The sequence below is a fragment of the Lucilia cuprina genome, chromosome 2 (assembly GCF_022045245.1).
Source record: "Lucilia cuprina isolate Lc7/37 chromosome 2, ASM2204524v1, whole genome shotgun sequence".
Taxonomy (NCBI): domain Eukaryota; kingdom Metazoa; phylum Arthropoda; class Insecta; order Diptera; family Calliphoridae; genus Lucilia; species Lucilia cuprina.
This window is the reverse complement of record NC_060950.1, coordinates 65,112,915-65,135,598: the sequence shown is the minus strand read 5'-3', so window position 1 is coordinate 65,135,598 and position 22,684 is coordinate 65,112,915. Positions and strand designations below refer to the sequence as shown.

Genomic DNA, 22,684 nt, shown 5'->3' with positions numbered 1-22,684 from the left:
TTAAATTAATTTAAATATTTCAAATACTTGGTAATTTTTATTTCTACACTAATTGCTTCTAGCATTAAAATCAAAAAACCTTGAAGAACAAAGGAATGAAAAGAGGAGAGAAAGAAATTAAAACTGAATTTCAATTGAATTTCAATTGAAAATAGAACTGAACTAGAATAGAACTAGAACAGAACTAGAACAGAACTAGAACAGAACTAGAACAGAACTAGAACAGAACTAGAACAGAACTAGAACAGAACTAGAACAGAACAGAACTAGAACAGAACTAGAACAGAACTAGAACAGAACTAGAACAGAACAGAACTAGAACAGAACTAGAACAGAACAGAACTAGAACAGAACTAGAACAGAACTAGAACAGAACTAGAACAGAACTTGAACAGAACTAGAACAGAACTAGAACAGAACAGAACTAGAACAGAACTAGAACAGAACAGAACTAGAACAGAACGAGAACAGAACTAGAACAGAACTTGAACAGAACTAGAACAGAACTAGAACAGAACTAGAACAGAACTAGAACACAACTAGAACAGAACTAAAACAGAACTAGAACAGAACTAGAATAGAACTAGAACAGAACTAGAACAGAACTAGAACAGAACTAGAACAGAACTAGAACAGAACTAGAACAGAACTAGAACAGAACTAGAACAGAACTAGAACAGAACTAGAACAGAACTAGAACAGAACTAGAACAAAACTAGAACAGAACTAGAACAGAACTAGAACAGAACTAGAACAAAACTAGAATAGAACTAGAACAGAACTAGAACAGAACTAGAACAGAACTAGAACAGAACTAGAACAGAACTAGAACAGAACTAGAACAGAACTAGAACAGAACTAGAACAGAACTAGAACAGAACTAGAACAGAACTAGAACAGAACTAGAACAGAACTAGAACAGAACTAGAACAGAACTAGAACAGAACTAGAACAGAACTAGAACAGAACTAGAACAGAACTAGAACAGAACTAGAACAGAACTAGAACAGAACTAGAACAGAACTAGAACAGAACTAGAACAGAACTAGAACAGAACTAGAACAGAACTAGAACAGAACTAGAACAGAACTAGAACAGAACTAGAACAGAACTAGAACAGAACTAGAACAGAACTAGAACAGAACTAGAACAGAACTAGAACAGAACTAGAACAGAACTAGAACAGAACTAGAACAGAACTAGAACAGAATTAGAACAGAACTAGAACAGAACTAGAACAAAACTAGAACAGAACTAGAACAGAACTAGAACAGAACTAGAACAGAACTAGAACAGAACTAGAACAGAACTAGAACAGAACTAGAACAGAACTAGAACAGAACTAGAACAGAACTAGAACAGAACTAGAACAGAACTAGAACAGAACTAGAACAGAACTAGAACAGAACTAGAACAGAACTAGAACAGAACTAGAACAGAGAACTAGAACAGAACTAGAACAGAACTAGAACAGAACTAGAACAGAACTAGAACAGAACTAGAACAGAACTAGAACAGAACTAGAACAGAACTAGAACAGAACTAGAACAGAACTAGAACAGAACAGAACTAGAACAGAACTAGAACAGAACTAGAACAGAACTAGAACAGAACTAGAACAGAACTAGAACAGAACTAGAACAGAACTAGAACAGAACTAGAACAGAACTAGAACAGAACTAGAACAGAACTAGAACAGAACTAGAAAGAACTAGAACAGAACTAGAACAGAACTAGAACAGAACTAGAACAGAACTAGAACAGAACTAGAACAGAACTAGAACAGAACTAGAACAGAACTAGAACAGAACTAGAACAGAACTAGAACAGAACTAGAACAGAACTAGAACAGAACTAGAACAGAACTAGAACAGAACTAGAACAGAACTAGAACAGAACTAGAACAGAACTAGAACAGAACTAGAACAGAACAGAACTAGAACAGAACTAGAACAGAACTAGAACAGAACTAGAACAGAACTAGAACAGAACTAGAACAGAACTAGAACAGAACTAGAACTAGAACAGAACTAGAACAGAACTAGAACAGAACTAGAACAGAACTAGAACAGAACTAGAACAGAACTAGAACAGAACTAGAACAGAACTAGAACAGAACTAGAACAGAACTAGAACAGAACTAGAACAGAACTAGAACAGAACTAGAACAGAACTAGAACAGAACTAGAACAGAACTAGAACAGAACTAGAACAGAACTAGAACAGAACTAGAACAGAACTAGAACAGAACTAGAACAGAACTAGAACAGAACTAGAACAGAACTAGAACAGAACTAGAACAGAACTAGAACAGAACTAGAACAGAACTAGAACAGAACTAGAACAGAACTAGAACAGAACAGAACTAGAACAGAACTAGAACAGAACTAGAACAGAACTAGAACAGAACTAGAACAGAACTAGAACAGAACTAGAACAGAACTAGAACAGAACTAGAACAGAACTAGAACAGAACTAGAACAGAACTAGAACAGAACTAGAACAGAAACTAGAACAGAACTAGACAGAACTAGAACAGAACTAGAACAGAACTAGAACAGAACTAGAACAGAACTAGAACAGAACTAGAACAGAACTAGAACAGAACTAGAACAGAACTAGAACAGAACTAGAACAGAACTAGAACAGAACTAGAACAGAACTAGAACAGAACAGAACTAGAACAGAACTAGAACAGAACTAGAACAGAACTAGAACAGAACTAGAACAGAACTAGAACAGAACTAGAACAGAACTAGAACAGAACTAGAACAGAACTAGAACAGAACTAGAACAGAACTAAAACAGAACTAGAACAGAACTAGTTCTGTTCTAGTTTACTCAAGGTAAACTAAAGTTCATACTATGTTGATTATGTAGAGCGAGATGTAAATTATGTATAATATGAATAAAAGTATGTAAAAGACGTTTGATATAATGTAAACAAAAGCTTTTAACAAGCTAACTATGATGTAATTAAGGTAAACTTTAGTTTACTTAATGTAAACTATACTTTTCGTTATGTAAACTTTAGTTTATAGCGCATAAATTATTTATTTTATAATTTTAAACAAAAGTATTTCAAATATTTTCATTATTTGCCATTTTCATTCAATAAAAATCTATAACTGACAAACATTTATTGAAATTTTATTAATAAAATATCTTCTTGCTAATTCTTTTTATGGTTGATTTGTCTTTTGTTATATTGTCGTTGTCATCGTCTGCATCATCGTTGTCCTCATTGTAATTTTACTTTGCTTATTTGACTGTCTTAAAAGACATAGTTTTTGCTTTTTTTTTTTAGCTGCAGTATTCATAGCTAAACTTAAGATGCCGCCACTATGAACTATTATAGATGGTTGTTATATATATAATTTTTTTTTTTTGGTGGTTGCTTTTTTATTTGTACATATCGTGTGGCATATCTAAACACATGCTATTGTGTTTTAGTTTTTTATGTATTATTGCAATTGCATTTTTATTATTGCAACATCAGCAGCAACAACAGCGGCGACAGCAGCTACAACTTACAATTGTTAGTAGATGTTGTTAGCATGTTACAACTATTATTCCCTAATACACATTTTAGTGACACTGAGAAAATTTATATAAATTAAGCAGAAAACAAAATTTTAATAACAAAAAGATTTAAATGTTGATTTTAATTTAGTTTAACCAAAATATCAATAAAAAGTATTAACTCTTTATAAAAAAAACTAATTCAATTATAATAACTCATTTATTCTCTCTGTGTACTGTTGCAAACAACGTTGTAACGAACAACATAGAAGCAACAAGCTTTGAAAAATGCCAACAACATTTACTCGACTTGTAGTTGACAGAATCGTAACAATTAATATTATTTACAACATCTTAAAGAGAGTTGCTAACAGGCTATGGATTGTTGAATTTTTCAACTTCTCTAAGTTTTTTATTGGTTTGTAGGTTGGCTTGATGCTCGCTTCGTTTTTTTCCAAAAAAAAAAAAAATAAAATATATTGCAAAAATATTTATGTTTTTTTTCTTCTGTTATACGATGTCCATACCTAATTTGGCAAATTAATATAGAAAAAATCACAAATATTGAAAAATGTTTTTTGATTTTTTTTTTAGCATTTTGGCAAATACCTTTAAGAATATTTAACATTTCAAGACAAATTTTTATGGACAAAAAATTTGAAAAATGTGAAAAATTTTTTAGATTTTATTTCTTTATTTTTTGGAAAATTGTGAAATAATTATCACTAAGAAAATCATAATTGAGACCTTATATAGTTGAAAATACAAGTTTGGTTAACACTTAATTATATAAAAATTTAAGTTTTTTTTAAGTAAGAAAGTTAAGTCTAATGAAATGATATTAACAAGGATCAAAAGACAGACAGATTTATAGTGAAAAAACTAATAAAACTGCTGACAGGGTTGAGAAGGAAAGAACGACTACAGGAAGACAGACTGATTGAAATACACACACATACATATACAGACGTACGACATAAGAACAGAAAGACTGACGAAAGGAAAGACCGACAGACACATCAAATGCTGCACTAGAAATAAAATAGAAAACAACTAGAACTGAACTAGAGCTGAATTAGACCAGAACTAGAACTGAACTAGAAATGAACTAGAACTGAACTAGAACTGAACTAGAACTGAACTAGAACTGAACTAGAACTGAACTAGAACTGAACTAGAACTGAACTAGAACTGAACTAGAACTGAACTAGAACTGAACTAGAACTGAACTAGAACTGAACTAGAACTGAACTAGAACTGAACTAGAACTGAACTAGAACTGAACTAGAACTGAACTAGAACTGAACTAGAACTGAACTAGAACTGAACTAGAACTGAACTAGAACTGAACTAGAACTGAACTAGAACTGAACTAGAACTGAACTAGAACTGAACTAGAACTGAACTAGAACTGAACTAGAACTGAACTAGAACTGAACTAGAACTGAACTAGAACTGAACTAGAACTGAACTAGAACTGAACTAGAACTGAACTAGAACTGAACTAGAACTGAACTAGAACTGAACTAGAACTGAACTAGAACTGAACTAGAACTGAACTAGAACTGAACTAGAACTGAACTAGAACTGAACTAGAACTGAACTAGAACTGAACTAGAACTGAACTAGAACTGAACTAGAACTGAACTGAACTGAACTAGAACTGAACTAGAACTGAACTAGAACTGAACTAGAACTGAACTAGAACTGAACTAGAACTGAACTAGAACTGAACTAGAACTGAACTAGAACTGAACTAGAAGTGAACTAGAACTGAACTAGAACTGAACTAGAACTGAACTAGAACTGAACTAGAACTGAACTAGAACTGAACTAGAACTAAACTAGAACTGAACTAGAACTGAACTAGAACTGAACTAGAACTGAACTAGAACTGAACTAGAACTGAACTAGAACTGAACTAGAACTGAACTAGAACTGAACTAGAACTGAACTAGAACTAAACTAGAACTGAACTAGAACTGAACTAGAACTGAACTAGAACTGAACTAGAACTGAACTAGAACTGAACTAGAACTGAACTAGAACTGAACTAGAACTGAACTAGAACTGAACTAGAACTGAACTAGAACTGAACTAGAACTGAACTAGAACTGAACTAGAACTGAACTAGAACTGAACTAGAACTGAACTAGAACTGAACTAGAACTGAACTAGAACTGAACTAGAACTGAACTAGAACTGAACTAGAACTGAACTAGAACTGAACTAGAACTGAACTAGAACTGAACTAGAACTGAACTAGAACTGAACTAGAACTGAACTAGAACTGAACTAGAACTGAACTAGAACTGAACTAGAACTGAACTAGAACTGAACTAGAACTGAACTAGAACTGAACTAGAACTGAACTAGAACTGAACTAGAAACTGAAACTAGAACTGAACTAGAACTGAACTAGAACTGAACTAGAACTGAACTAGAACTGAACTAGAACTGAACTAGAACTGAACTAGAACTGAACTAGAACTGAACTAGAACTGAACTAGAACTGAACTAGAACTGAACTAGAACTGAACTAGAACTGAACTAGAACTGAACTAGAACTGAACTAGAACTGAACTAGAACTGAACTAGAACTGAACTAGAACTGAACTAGAACTGAACTAGAACTGAACTAGAACTGAACTAGAACTGAACTAGAACTGAACTAGAACTGAACTAGAACTGAACTAGAACTGAACTAGAACTGAACTAGAACTGAACTAGAACTGAACTAGAACTGAACTAGAACTGAACTAGAACTGAACTAGAACTGAACTAGAACTGAACTAGAACTGAACTAGAAATGAACTAGAACTGAACTAGAACTGAACTAGAACTGAACTAGAACTGAACTAGAACTGAACTAGAACTGAACTAGAACTGAACTAGAACTGAACTAAAACTGAACTAGAACTGAACTAGAACTGAACTAGAACTGAACTAGAACTGAACTAGAACTGAACTAGAACTGAACTAGAACTGAACTAGATCTGAACTAGAACTGAACTAGAACTGAACTAGAACTGAACTAGAACTGAACTAGAACTGAACTAGAACTGAACTAGCACTGAACTAGAACTGAACTAGAACTGAACTAGAACTGAACTAGAACTGAACTAGAACTGAACTAGAACTGAACTAGAACTGAACTAGAACTGAACTAGAACTGAACTAGAACTGAACTAGAACTGAACTAGAACTGAACTAGAACTGAACTAGAACTGAACTAGAACTGAACTAGAACTGAACTAGAACTGAACTAGAACTGAACTAGAACTGAACTAGAACTGAACTAGAACTGAACTAGAACTGAACTAGAACTGAACTAGAACTGAACTAGAACTGAACTAGAACTGAACTAGAACTGAACTAGAACTGAACTAGAACTGAACTAGAACTGAACTAGAACTGAACTAGAACTGAACTAGAACTGAACTAGAACTGAACTAGAACTGAACTAGAACTGAACTAGAACTGAACTAGAACTGAACTAGAACTGAACTAGAACTGAACTAGAACTGAACTAGAACTGAACTAGAACTGAACTAGAACTGAACTAGAACTGAACTAGAACTGAACTAGAACTGAACTAAAACTGAACTAGAACTGAACTAGAACTAGAACTGAACTAGAACTAGAACTGAACTTGAACTGAACTAGAAAACTGAACTAGAACTGAACTAGAACTGAACTAGAACTGAACTAGAACAGAACTAGAAACTGAACTAGAACTGAACTAGAACTGAACTAGAACTGAACTAGAACTGAACTAGAACTGAACTAGAACTGAACTAGAACTGAACTAGAACTGAACTAGAACTGAACTAGAACTGAACTAGAACTGAACTAGAACTGAACTAGAACTGAACTAGAACTGAACTAGAACTGAACTAGAACTGAACTAGAACTGAACTAGAACTGAACTAGAACTGAACTAGAACTGAACTAGAACTGAACTAGAACCGAACTAGAACTGAACTAGAACTGAACTAGAACTGAACTAGAACTGAACTCGAACTGAACTAGAACTGAACTAGAACTGAACTAAAACTGAACTAGAACTGAACTAAAACTGAACTCTCTGTTAAAGCAGTTATAATTAAGTTACATTTAGAAGTTGGTTTGCATTTAAAACCTTTTCTTTCTGAATATAAAATACCATACTATTTTACTAAAACTAGTAAACATTTAAAACCACTAATAAATCTAATAAAAACAAGCATTTGTTTAACTTAATGAGTTAAGTTAAACAAACGTTTGGTCAAACACCAAAACAAAAGACTTAAGCTACAAGCACACGTTTATTTAATTGGCAAAACATTCCAATAAAATTAGAAAAACATATATATGTTTTGCAGTACAGCATCAAAAAAAATTTACAAAAATCAGCTTTTCATTTTTTCAAAAAAAAAAAAAAACTATCTAACAATTAGATTAAAATCTATGATTTTTTCCTATAACAAAATTTATGCGCATATTAAAACAATAATTTTATTTCATTTTATGTATCTAGGAGCTGCCGGAAAACTAGCAAATCTATTTGGTGATACATACGTGCACTTTTACATTTTAGTTTAATATATTTTTTTATTTTCTTGATAAAAAAATTATACATAAATTTGGCCTACATTTGGTGCTAGACAAGCACAACCACCTATTTCAATAAATGGAGTGAATGGCCAGTGTTTTTCGTGATACGTGAGCAATTGTTTGCTATTTTAAATCCCCATGATCTTTAAGGCAAAAATAGCATACAATTGTGACACTTTAAACAAATCTCCGCTTAAAACATAATATTTTAACAAAAACAGCTGCTTGTGATGTCATGTGTAAAGAGGTGCATAATGCCAAACTGGCCGCAGGTACACAGACATCATAAATGTTAAAATATAGAGAGAAAGAAAAAAATCACTTAATAATACTTGTGAGTATTTATTATGATCATAAATGGAATTGATAATAGGTTGATTCTGGAGTTAGTTAAAAAAAAATATATATCTTAACACAGCCGAATGGTGTCTGCCATTTGAGGAAAAGTGTATTATTAACAAACCATATGATCTTAATTTAAAATGGCAATAACAATTTAAAATAAATTTTATTTTATTTAAGATTTACTAGCAAACAGCTAATGATTGTCTAATGATGATAACAGTTGAGCAAAATATCTATTTTAAAAATCTGAAAAAAATAATATCATTTTCATCATCTTAACTCAACTTAATCAATATTCATTGAGTAGGGCTTTCAAAATATTTGAAATTTATACGAATATTTATCGCTCACATGTGAGTGCATTCACACAGTTGACAGTTTTTTATTGACATTTTAAATGTCCATCAAAAATTCTTTAATTATATGCAAACAGTTTAATACTTAATTCTGATCCATACTTGATAATATTGAGTTTTGATTATTATTTGAAAAAGGTTGTTTTTCTTTTCATATGACAGATATTAATCAGTATATCTTTGTCACAATATGACGTAAAGAAAAAAGTATGAATGTTTAGCCGGACATAGATCTTGATCGTGCCAGTTGAACGCTCTTTTTTTATGATATATGCTGGTTGATAAAGCAATAATGTTCAAATCGATGGGAAGGATGTTTTATTGTTTCCTTGGATCTTATTTTAATGAATGTCAATGACAGTGCTCCAAAGTTGTATCGTCCTTTAATAAACGTTCTACATTTATCTGTACCCGCTCTTGTAATGTATGGCTGGGCTTGCAACCTTAGACTTGCCTATTGAAAGCAGGACTTTTTGTGCTGCTCTCATTAGGGTAACTTCTTAGCATCTTTGTGGTTCTAGCCACCATTTTATTAATGATCCCCTTTCCTTCGAAGAAAGTCAATTGGCCATGTAGCTGTCGACTATCACCGATTGGCCTGATACAGATATGATATAAAGCTTGACTCTATAAGGGTATTAGTTCAAAGCTTTCTTATAAGCCAGAGAAGAGGATGAAGGACATCATTTTGGTGTGATTGCGATCAAGGGGAAAAGGGTTGCTATCAATTCGTCTAGTCTGACGAGACTATAAACTGGTGGTGATCAAATCTATCTTCGTCCTTTCCTTGGTATGATCTGACATGGGGTCGAACCAGAGGACAATATAATCTGGCATCAAGTAAACCAGTACCCAGCGGTCCAGAGTTTTAGACTCTTGAAGTCTTGATGAATGACATCATTTCGGTCTGAGGGAAAAGAGTTGCTATCAGTTCGTCTAATCTGCCGGGACTATGATAAAATCTATCTTCGTCCTTTCTTTGGAATGACATGACATGGGGTCGAACCAGGGGACAACATAATCTGACAACACGTAAACCAGTAGCCCGCAGGCCAGAGTTTTAGACTCTTGAAGTCTTGATGAATGACATCATTTCGGTCTGATTGCAATCAAGGGAAAAATAGTTGCTATCAGTTCGTCTAGTATGCCGGGACTATAAAATATTAATGATAAAATCTATCTTCGTCCTTTCCTTGGAATGATATGACATGGGGTCGAACCAGGGGACAACATAATCTGGTATCACGTAAACCAGTAGCCTGCAGGCCAAAGTTTTAGACTCTGCCCTGTTCTGGTTATTAAAGAGGTGTAAAAAGTGGCTATGGTTTAGAACCAAATTCGGAGGAAGAAAATCTTGGTTTAAAACCTGATACACCGATGTGTTTTTAGTTCGGGTTAAGTTTGGTGCTATTGCCTAAGTCAAGAGAAGTGATTGTGGTGTTAAATTTGTAAGATATGATGATGAATGGGTTGTTCTCTATAAGTGTGTAGAATGTATGCAAAATTTGCAAATGTCCAAAGAAGAACATAAAAATCACTTCCTTAGAATGACTTCGGATGTAGTGAATTTGAAATCACATAAAAAGCACATCCCTCTTATGAAAAGACTGTGAAGTATTAGAAGATTTACAACATATATGCAAAAAGTTTTTCCTTACTTTTTTTAATTTTGGAAAATTATCGTACCTTATGGTGTTGATTTGCTTTCTATGTGTGAGAGATGGTTTGTGATATTCAAAGTACGTTAGTGTCCGAATGGAAAGAGCTAGAGTGCAGAAATTTTGTTATTCCATTTATAATGGATTGAAATATTAGTTGAAGATCCACAAAAGTATTTGTGTTATGCGACGATCTGGCCAAGGTCGTCCGTCTGTCCACCTGTCTTATAAAAGATTTATGCAGTTAATGTAGTTGGAAAGCAACTCTTGCCTCAAAGGACAGTCAGGCTCTAAAATTTGTTTCTGATGGAGACCATAAAATACTTTTGATATAATAATATTTGGTGCACCAACTTCCTATTTGAAAATAAGGGTCAGTTGGTGGGTTTTATTCTAAGAAAACATGTGACAACCAAGCTCTGAGTTGGGGAGCAACTCTTGCATCATCGTCAAGACGGTCAGGCTCTAAAATTTGTTTCTGGTGGAGACAAGATAATAATTTTGATATAATTAAGTTTGGTGCACCAACTTCCTATATGAAAATAAGGGAAATTTGGTTGGTTTTCTCTGGTCAAACATGTAACAATCTGGTAATATGGGTGCTTGAATAAACCCCAGCAAAAGCTCTCACCTAAACCCTATACAAGTGATCTCTCTGAATTTAGTTTAACAACAAGTATCACTGTTTTAAAAACACCAATATTGCGATAAAATTCAACATATACTATATCTGATTAAAATTAGTTTTATACGCACCAAAACTCTTCTGGCTTGTAAACCTTTTAATCAAACTAGAGGTCGCAATTTTGGAGATAATTCAATGAAATTTGGCACATGATCTTCTATTGTCCTAGGAACGAAGCCTATGGAAAATAGTTATGAAACCATCCATTATTTCACCTAGCTTCCATACAACTTTTAGTTAATGCTCTTATACTTATATATTATATAAGCCCCCCATAAAAAAGGCTTAAAACTAACCCATCGTTAGTTGAGATTATCCTCCATATAAGATTTCCTTCAGAAAATTACCTTAACGATCATTACTAACTTAAGAATTCAAAAAAGAGCGATTGAACTCGTCATAATTAAGTTTTAAGTATAAGAACCGTTGACAAACTTCTGCACGGACGGAAGGTGAGAGAGAAACAGGCAGGCAGCCACACAGATAGACGGATGCACTTGAACTCGTCATAAATAAGTTTTAAGTATAAGGACATTTGAAGAAGTGCTGCCGACATACAGACACATGGAAAGACGGAGAGAGAGAGACAGACAGGCAGCCACACAGATAGACGGACGGATTGGCAATAGATCAATTGACTTGAGAGTAATTTTAAGAAAATAGGTATACCTTTGAACTGGTAAAAAACTACATTTTGTTACAAACATAAGCTCAGGAATTTAAAACCTAGATCGTTATAGTGTAGTAAACTGTATAAAATTAAGCTTGTGAATAATGTAATAATAATTGCCATTTAATATTGATATACTATTCATACTTACAAGGTAAATTTTTTGCTACTAATTGATAAACTATGTTCATAGATAATTGAGTTAAATTTTTTTCGAATGCCGTAAGAAAAACTAAAACCATGTATGTGTGTTTAAATGATTTTAGTTATCAACTTTATAATTAACACTGATTACTATTGAAATATAGAAATTTAAAATGTAAAATATTTACTTGTTTTTTTTAAACACCCCAAAACTATAAAACACTAAATGCCCATAAAAAAACAAAAGACTTAAGAAACAAACCTTGTTTAGAGTAGATATTAAAGTAGAGCTGTTTAATGTTGTTGTTGTTGTTTGATATTGTTTAAATGTTTGGTCTTCTTAACACCCCAAAAATACTCTAATTGACCATATAAACAAAAAAACAAAAGACTTAAGAAACAAACTTTGTTGTCTTTTTTAAATATTTAATTATTTGCAAATTCCCTTGAGATTTTTTTAATTTTTTTTTGCAACAAAACACCTTAGATTTTTTAATTTGTGTTTTAATGTTTGTTGTAAAACAACTACCAACAACTTAAAGATTTTTTAAGAATTTTTTTTTTTGGTGATTTTTTTTGTAAAATTTTTTTTTGCGATTTTTTTGTAAATTTTTTTTGGATTTTTTTTTTCTAGGAATTTTTTATTTAACCATAATTGTATTAGTATTTTATTACAATTTATTTAAAATAAGGCAATTTTATCACTTGTTGGTTTCTTGTTTATTTTTTTTTTTTTTTTTGAAATAGTTGTTATTGTTCACATAATCAGTTAAAAAACTTTTGTTCAGACATATGTCGTCACTGAAATTAACCCACTTTATTATGAGACTGTGTTTTAGCTACTGTTGTATAGTTAAGAAAATTTTTAAATTTTTTTGTCTTTATTTTGAATTTTAAACAAATATTGTTTAGGAATTTATGTTTATTTTAGATTTTTTCTTCTTAGATTTTCCTTTTTTTCTGAAAATTATAATTTAAGGAAAATCATGTTAATTTTAATGGTAACACTACTAACACACTTAACAAATTGTGTTTGATAAGCAAAAAACTATAAAGCTTAAATTTCAAAAAGGAATGAACTACTAATACTAACACAAAACTTTTATTTGTAATAGTGTTATAGATACCTAAGTATGTGTGAGTTAAGCAGTTTAAAATTGCAGTTAAAACTTATGAATTTCATAACCATACTTAGGCAAGTGTTTTGTAGTATGAGTGATATTTTCAAAATGCTTTAGTATTGGTGAAGAAAATCTTAAAGTTTTCAACAACATTAACTTGACTTAAGCAGGGTTTGTGTTAGTGTGAACTTAACCAAAAAAGCTTTTTTTTCAAACACTCTCAGTTTCATTTGTATGAACATTAAAAGCTTTTTGCTTTTGCCTCCAAAAAAACACTCTCACTTTCGTGTGTAAGCCATACAAAAACCGTTGGTAACTCTTTTAAAACAACCCACTAATAACCACTCTTGTGGTCTAAAATAAATAACTAAAACAAAGCTTTGTTTTTGTTAATTTAAAAAAATAATTTAACATTTATATACATTTTAATAACAAAAAAAAAAACACAATTTTGTGAGTACACGCTCTTTAAGCTAAAGTTTTCTTTTTTTTCTGCTCGTTATCAAATTCCTCTAAAGCAGAGGCTCTGACAAAATACAAAATCAAATTTCAAACTCAAATTGAAATTGTGTGTTTTAATCGTAATAAATGTGTGGAGTATATAAGCCACTAACTGACCAAAGACAGCATCCAGTTAAAGGTTTGGAATCGTAGCGGGTTCTACAAATCCTTTATTTATAGTCTGTGTGTTTTTTTTTCTTCTTTCATATATAAAAAAAACATTTTTGTTTATTTTCCTATAACAAAAAAAAAAAAAAACAAGGTGCTTAATTTTTATTAATTAAAAAAAAATCAACAAAAAAAAACAAACAATATAAAGTGTTTTATTATAAAAATTATGAAAATTTTATTTCATTACAAAATCATTAATTTAAAATTATGTTTTTTTTATTATTTTTTTAGTGAACTAAAGCTGTCTAGATTTTTTTGCCTATAGTGGGTGTGTTTATTGTTTTAATAAAATCATCATGAAATTATTTGTAAGTATTAACAATTATTTGAGAAATTTATAAATTAATATTTAAAAGAAAAAAAAAGAAAAGTGTTAAGTGCTTGTTTTAAATTTATATTTAATTCTTTTAAGAATTTTACGAAATCCTGTTTCTTTTTATAAAGTCTTCTATTCTGTGTTTATTACTCTAATATCACAATTTGTTTTGGATGTTCTAAAAACTTATAAATATTTTATTTTTTACAAGCAATTAAAAAAAATCGAAAAAATATTTTTTTTTTTAAATTTTGAAAATTTTATTTCAATTTGTATATCCTCGACATAACACTACTATGAAGCAAACTTCTTTAACAAAAACAGTTTGAAAACTTTTTACACTTTTTAAAACTTGTCTTAAGTTTTGCTTAAGTAATGACATCTTGAAAAGCATTGAATTTGATTATATTCTAGAGTTTTAGTTTAGAATTTTAAGAGAAATTTAAAAAAAAATATATACTTCAGAACTTGTCTTACATTAAAGCCCTTTAGCGTCTCAGGCTTAGGACTTCTCCTGTATCCAGATAAACACACAGAAAGATGAATTGAAATAATAGTAGAAATACAAATACAGAAGTCAACATACAGATAAATAAACAAACGGATAGACAGACGTGTAAGCATTGCTAGATAAACTTGAAAAGATAAAACACACATCTAAGAATATAGAGCTGTCTTGCTGCTCTCGTTCGGGAGCTTTAAGGTTTTTAAAGAACAAACGGACAAACAGCCAGGCAGTTACACAGAGAGACAGACATACATAAAGAAAAAAAAAGACAGACAGATGGACAGACACATAGACAGATAAACTTCTCTCGTTTAGGATCTCTTAATGTTTTAAAGAAAAAATAAATAGACAGGTGGATAGATGTACACACAAATAGACAGTCAATCATAAATAAAGAAAGACAGACAGACAGACAGACAGACAGACAGACAGACAGACAGAAAGACAGACAGACAGAATGGCTTCTTTCGCTTAGGACCTTTAATGCTTTCAAAGCACAAACAGACATACAGATATACAGACATATAGGCAGACAAAAATAAATTAAGACAATCTTTTTTTGTTAAGAACCTTTAATGTTTTCAATAAACAAATAGACAGACAGATGGACAGACGAAAAACAGACAAACAGCCAGCAGATAGACAGACAAGATCTTCTTATTTAAGAGCTTTACTTTTTTCAAACAACAAATATATAGTACAAACAAATAGACAACCAGATAAGATTCTCTCGTTTAGAACCCTTAAAGTTTTCAATAAACAAATAGAGAGACAGACGGACAGACGAACAAATAACCATACAAACGACAGACAATTAGAAAGGCAGACGGAAAGACCGACAGACAGACAAACATAACTAATGAAAGAAAGATTAACCGAAATAAAAACAGACAATTAATATGAGATATTGTGATCTATTCTCTTTGCAGTTACATTTTTTTTCGTTTTTGTTTCCTTAACTTTTGTTTAATATTTTGGAGAACTTAACACATCATTCTTACCATAATAAGATCATTGCGAAAAAGAGATCAAACTATACTTTATATGAAATTATGATCAAAGTGATCAGTGTAAGTTTTGTATGACATAGTGGTCATACAAAACTTAGATCTTCTCTCCATACTCTCCTGAAAGATAGTGCACAACAAACTCCTAACAAACTCTTTAGGTAGATCTTGTTATCATTACTTTAAACGAACCTTCTTTTTATTAAAGCCACAATGAAGATCAAAGAGATCATTAAAACTTTCCTTTGGTTTAGTGGCTTAAACTTCAAAACGTTATTAATTCAATACTCTTCTGAAAGAGAGAGTGCACAATACTATCCTGCTAGAGCTGCTTGACATAGTTCCTGTTGTTAAACTTTAAGCAAACTTTATCCTCTCTTTGTTCTTAAGCCACGATCCAACTGTCCTTAAAAGGACAGTTCAAGGTATAGATAAACGATAGCTAATCTAAGGTTTATAAATCAAATTTTCATACTTAATTTGTTTTATAAATCTTTAAATGTTCTTTATATAAGATTAAAGAGATCATTAAGAATTTCTCCTAAAAGAGAGTGCATGATACTCTCCTGCTAAATCTGCTTTAGATAGATCTTGTTGTTGTTGAACTTTAAGTAAAATTTCTGCACACTTTGTTCTTAAGCCACGACTGTCCCCAAAACCTAATGAATACATTAAGTTATTGATAAACAATTGTTAAATTTATGTACGATTTATAGAAGAAATTTTTATGCGAAAAAGGACTAATAAATAACTGATAACTTAATGCATAAGTTAAAGCTGCTTTAAGTAGATCACGTTGTCAAACTTTAGGCTAAACTTTGCAGTTTGTTCTAAAGCCATGATCAAACTGTCTTTAAACCCCGATGAAGTTTGAGGTATCGATAAACAATTGCTAAATTTGTGGATGATTTAAAGTGGCAATTTTTAATGTGAAGGTTGTGTTTTCAAACATTATTCGTGTAAAACCAACATTTTGGTTCTTTTAAAACAGTTAAATGTTTAATAAACCATTGTTAACTTTATGAGTAAAGTGGTGAAAGATCATTCTTGTAAAATCTGAGTTTTTTGCTTTTAAAACTTTATGCATATGTAGTGATGTGTTCTCTTTTTAAACTGTAAAATGTTTAATAAGTCATTGATAACTTTCTGCCTAAAAGGTTGTAAAATCAAGATTTTGAAACAGTTAAGTGTTTAATAAACCATTGTTAACTTTACAAGTAAAGTGGTGAAAGATTATTTGTGTAAAACCAGAGCTTTTTATTAAAACTTTTTGTAAATGTTGTGATGTATTTCATTTTTAAACTGTAGAGTGTTTAATAACTCATTGATAACTTTATGAATTAAGAACAGAATGTTTAAAGTTTACTAGACTGTTTTCTCTTTCAAGTTTTATGTATGTGAGCATTATATTGCACTTTTGAACTATTTGATTCAAAGTATTAACTTGAACAGTGCTGGATCAATTAGTCTAAAGTCTTTTGAGTTTTTTGAAGTAAAATAGCAATTATACAAAACAATTATAGAAACAAGTTTATATTTTCAAAGAAAAACTCTTAAAATTTACTGCAGTTTCTAATGTAATTAGCATTCTTTAAAATAACATTAAGAGGAACTCAATTAATAAGAAATAACTTTAAGGATTTCAGTTTTTAAAAAAGGTCTGAAACTTTAAAAGAACTTTAAAAGTTAAAGGCTTAACCTTTAAAAAAAAACTTTATTTTCTTAACATACAACACACTCCATAAAAGTCTACTTGTATATCATTACAATATGATGTTTATAGCAAACTCCTCTTCAACCCTAAACTGCTAAAACTAGAAAAGTTTAAAGGACATCAATGTTAAGTAACTTTTCATAATCTGAAGTTCAAGTTTTGGCTTTCAGAGACATTTTATTTCTTAATTTTATTAATTTTTTGTATAAATTATATATTTTCATAATAAATATGTTAAAATTCCTTTTCAAAAACTATTTCTTTAATAAATATGTAAAGCAGTAACTAAAAGCTATGAGTTTCAGATTGACAACCTTGCCCATATTAATTGACAATTGTAATTATTACAGTTGCTATAAAAAATCAATTATCTAATCAAAAATACCTTCTTTACAATAATAGCAACAACCACAACTAGACTATTAGGTAATAAATTTAAGCGAAAGCATATAAATACAAAAAAAAAAACACTTGCATTTCATATAAATATTGCAAAATATATATTAAAACAAAACAAAAATACGCAACAATAACTAAATTTAATAAAATTGTAACTAAAATAAAACTCAGCAAAAGACAACAATAAGAAAAGACACACCACATATACGTAGTAAAACAACAACAATAACAAGTGAAATTTTCAATAATATAACAAAACCATTTAAAGCTAAAAAAAACAGAAAAACATGACTCGAATGACAAATAGAAAAAAAGAAACAAAACAAGAAAAAGAGGAAAAAATATTTTTAAATAAATTAATAAAAAATTTAATAAAAAATTTAATAAAAATAAAATATTTGAATAATAATTTACCTAAACATTATCATAATTACCTTAAACTTTTAGAAATGTTTTAATTTTTAACAAAAAAAAAAAAAAACTAAATTTCCTAAAAAAAAACTTTTTTTCAAAACAAAAGACTTAAGAAACATCCTTTTTTGTGTTTTTGTTTCTTTAATTTAACAATTTGCTGGCTTTTTTATTGTTTAAAGTAAATAAAGTTATTATTTTTATAGATTTTACTTAATTTTCTTAAAATTTTCCTAATAAAAACAAAAGACTTAAGACACAAACTTATTTTCTTCAATTTGCTCTTAATTTCACTTTTATTTAACAATTTGCTGGGGTTTTTATTGTTAAATATTAATAAAATTACTAATTTGTTATATTTTACTCAATTTTCATAAAATTTTGCGAACTTAAACAAAAGACTTAAGACACAAACTTTTTCTGTCAATTTGCTCTTTATTCCTCTTTAATTCTTTTAATTTAAAAATTTTCTGGCTTTGTTTTATTGTCTTTAAGTTAATAAAGTTACTAATTTGATTTATTTATTCAATTTTCGTAAAATCTTGCGGACAAAAACAAAAAACTTAAGACACAAACTTTTTCTGTCAATTTGATCTTTAGTCTGCTTTTGTTCTTTTAAATTAACAATTTGCTGTGTTTTCTGTTATTGCAAGTTAATAAAATTACTATTTTGATTTGTATTTTTTAATTTTTATAAAATTTTCACAACCAAAAATCAAAAGACTTAAGACACAAACTTTTTTCTTCAATTTTCTCCTAATTCTGCTTTTGTTCTTTTAATTTAACAATTTGCTGGGTTTTCTGTTATTGCAAGTTAATCAAATAACTATTTCCATTTGTGTTTCTTAATTTTTATAAAATTTTCAAAACCAAAATAACAAAAGACTTAAGACACAAACTTTTTTCTTAAATTATCTCTTAATTCTGCTTTTGTTCTTTTAATTTAACAATTTGCTGGGTTTTCTGTTATTGCTAGTCAATCAAGTTACCATTTTGATTTGTGTTTCTTAATGTTTTCACAATCTTCACAACAAAACGAAAAACAAAAGACTTAAGACACAAACGTTTTTTCTTCAATTTTCTCTTTAAACGAAACAATTCACTGGGTTTCTTAATACTTTTAGTTAATTTATTATCAATATTATTCGCCTACTATTGTAGTTGTTGTTATTTTCTTTATATGCAAGTAATTTGTTTAACTTTATCAAATAATTGTTTAAAACCAATAACAACAACAGCAAACAAACATTGTTTAACCAGCCTATCAATATGCCCAACACAGCACACGCTTAACTCATGCATAAAGAAATTATCAAAAAAAAAAATTAACAATAATTGTTAATATTTCTTTTGTTTTTGTAATAGCATATTACCATGTTATATTTCCGTCAACAAATAACTCCCCAATTGGGTAATAAATACATAAACAAAACATAAAAACAAATTGGTTTAAAACAAAATGTAAACAGTTTTTTGTTTATATGGTTTCAAAAAAATATAAAAAAATACATTTAAAAAGCCGGTTAGTTTAACTATGATGAGTAAGATAAAATAAACTTTGAAATATGTATGAGTAAGGGCAATCACATACGCACACAAACACACACACACAATAAAGCGTTAAAGCGACATAACGTTAAAGCAAGAAAATTATTTAGATATAATAACAAAGCAGAAGAAAATAGAAATGAACTTAATAGAAAACAAAAGAAAAAAACCATTATTCGGTTACTTGTTAACCGGTTTTCAGATCACTCAAATAGAATAGCATTTACATTAAAATTTGTTTAAAGTAAGTATTCCTTTAAAAATAATTGAAAATCAAGAGAATAGTTTCAAAATTATACGAATAATCGAATAACCGATTAATCGATTACTCGAAATTTCGCTGCTTATAAACTAAATTAACTCAATAATGCAGTTTTTTAAGAAAATCTTAAAAAAAGACAGAAAGTTCAAAAAAAATAATCGAATAACCGTTTAAACGATTATTCGGTTCCTGACCAACCGGTTCTCAGATCACTCAAATAGAATAGCTTTTACATTAAAGTTTGTTTAAAGTAATTGCTTCATTATTATAATTGAAAATCAAGAGAAAAATTGGAAAATTATTCGAATAATCGAAAAACCGATTAATCGCTTACTAGGAACATGACTGCAAAATAACTGAAATAAGTTAAAAATTTACAATTTAATTAAAAAGAAAGAAATTTGTAAAAAATTGAATAAGCGAATAATCGTACGACTAATCGTATAACCGATTAATCGGTTACAATGAATGTGAATTAAAATTACCAGAAACAACTGAATAATGTTGTTGTTGCATTAAAATTTTGAAATAAAGAGACAAAATTATAGAAATGATCGATTAATCGTTTATTTTCTTATTCGTTTATTCGCAAACCGTTACCTCTTATTCGATTATTCACCAGCCGATTCGTAAGTTACTCACATAGATTGTTTTACTTTAAGGTCTAGGAAAATGCAGACTTTTGAGCACAAAAGTAAATCAAGAACAAAAATATAGATTATCCGAATAATCATTTAAGCGATTAATCGTTTATTCGATTACTAGAAAACTGTCTGCTTATTTAACTAAATAATGAGGTTTTAGCAATAAACAAAATTCATATAAATGTTATTCGGTTAGTTTATAAACCAAATACTCGTATAATCTTATTGGTTCTAATTCTACCGGTTATCCGATTATTCGTTTGTTTTTATGATCACAGTTAAATGCTTATACGTTTACTTTATTTCAGTTTAAATTTCTTTAAACTTTAATGTTATTTGAAGTTTGCGTTTTTTATTGAATGGGAGAATACTTCATGTTATTGGTAACGGTTACTCGATTAATCGTTAATCGGGGTTTTTTTTAAATAGTGAATTTGTTTGTTAATTTTTTAGTACAATATCAGGAAAAACATAATAATGGATTGATGTTTATGGTTGATATGTCTAATTGCCTATTTGACTAAGCGATTACTCGGGTATTCAGTAACCATTTCGACAAGTTTGTCATAATCTGAAACTAGAAATAGTTTTGTAATGCTTTAAATGATGTTTGTTTGATTTTGTGGTTATTTTTGTGGAAATTTGATGAATCCGAATAATGTTTAACGCTTAACGCCTTAATTGTGTTTCACCCATTAACCGGTAGCTGGTGTTTTTATATCTTTCCATTTAAATTACTTTGATTTATTAATATCTTTTTCGCCAATCATATTTCAAGTGAATAAACTGTTTTATTTGCAGCAGGTTTTTTATTTGAAATTAAAATTTCAATCAAGTTTTCATTCATGTTTCTGCTCTAGCAGTTAACTTGCTTATTCATCCCGCTTGTCGATCTGTTTGATCTTAACATTTGAAATTTCAGTTTTAACAGACACATAAATTTTTTTTGTTCACAAAAAGAAAAATTTGCATAAATTTTGTTTATTTTAGAGTTTTTAGGTTTTTAAACAAGGTTTTTGCTAAAAATATCATCACCTGTGTTTGTGTGTTGGAGTATATGTTATAGTTTCTGCAGTAAATTCTATAAAATAATGTGAAATCATTAGGTTAACTTTGAAACAAAAGGTGTTAATGTTTAAAAGTTGTTTAATGGAAAAAACAAAAGATTTAAGACACAAACTTTGAAACAAGATTGAAATAAAAACAAAGAAAGTAATTAAGCAAAACAATAGCTTAAGCAAACTACAACAACAATAAATTGGTTTTGTATTAAAACTTTAATACATATTAAAAAACAACAACAACTTTTTAACAAAAACAACAACCTTCTTAAGAAACGCAACTTAAAAACTTAAAGTTAAAACCCTCAACTATTTAAACAAATTTTTTAATTTTCTTTTTCTCTCTCTCTCTCTCTCTCTTCCTTCCTTTCTTATTATTTGCAGATCTGTCTCGCCACACTTCTGGTGGCTTCCGCCTGCGCTGAAACTGCGAAAAAATCTGCTGAAAAGGTTCCTTTGGAAAAGAAACTCGATAAACGTGGTCTCCTCGAATTGGGTTACGGTTATGGTCATTCCGGTTTGGATGTTGGTTATTTGGGACACGGTTCCATTTCACATGGTCATGGCTATGGCCATAGCGGTAATGCCATTATAGCTCATTCAGCACCAGCAGTTGGTTATTATGGTCATTCTGGTTTTGCAGGTCTCGGTGGTGGTCATGGTGGTGGTTATGTTGTCAGTGGTGGTCATGGTGTGCCTCAAGAATTTCTCATTAGCAAAATGGCTGATGTCCACAAGACTATTACCATTACCAAGGGTATACCTGTACCACATGTAGTCGATCGTCCTTATCCCGTCGAACACATTAGACATGTTCCCGTACAGGTTAAGGTGCCAGTGCCACAACCCTATGAAGTGATCAAAAAGGTAGCCGTGCCCGTTAAGGAATACGTTAAAGTACCCGTTCATGTACCACAACCCTATGAGGTTATCAAGAAGGTAGAAGTACCCGTACATGTGCCCGTCGATCGTCCTTATCCCGTTAAGGTACCTGTGCCTCAACCCTACGAAGTGATCAAACATGTTCAGGTGCCCGTTAAAGTGC

The 22,684-nt window shown here is 30.3% G+C and overlaps 1 protein-coding gene across 1 annotated transcript in view; it reads left to right on the top strand.

Annotated features, from left to right (window-relative positions):
* Positions 1 to 13,709: 13,709 nt before the first annotated feature.
* Positions 13,710 to 22,684, top strand: part of LOC111682928 — an 18,757-nt gene continuing 9,782 nt past the window's right edge. Inside the window, exons 1-3 of the mRNA XM_023444926.2 lie at positions 13,710 to 13,860; positions 14,001 to 14,077; positions 22,024 to 22,680. Of these exons, the coding sequence (XP_023300694.2) occupies positions 14,066 to 14,077; positions 22,024 to 22,680 (669 nt within the window). The 5' untranslated portion in view covers positions 13,710 to 13,860; positions 14,001 to 14,065. The remainder of the gene's footprint in view (positions 13,861 to 14,000; positions 14,078 to 22,023; positions 22,681 to 22,684) is intronic.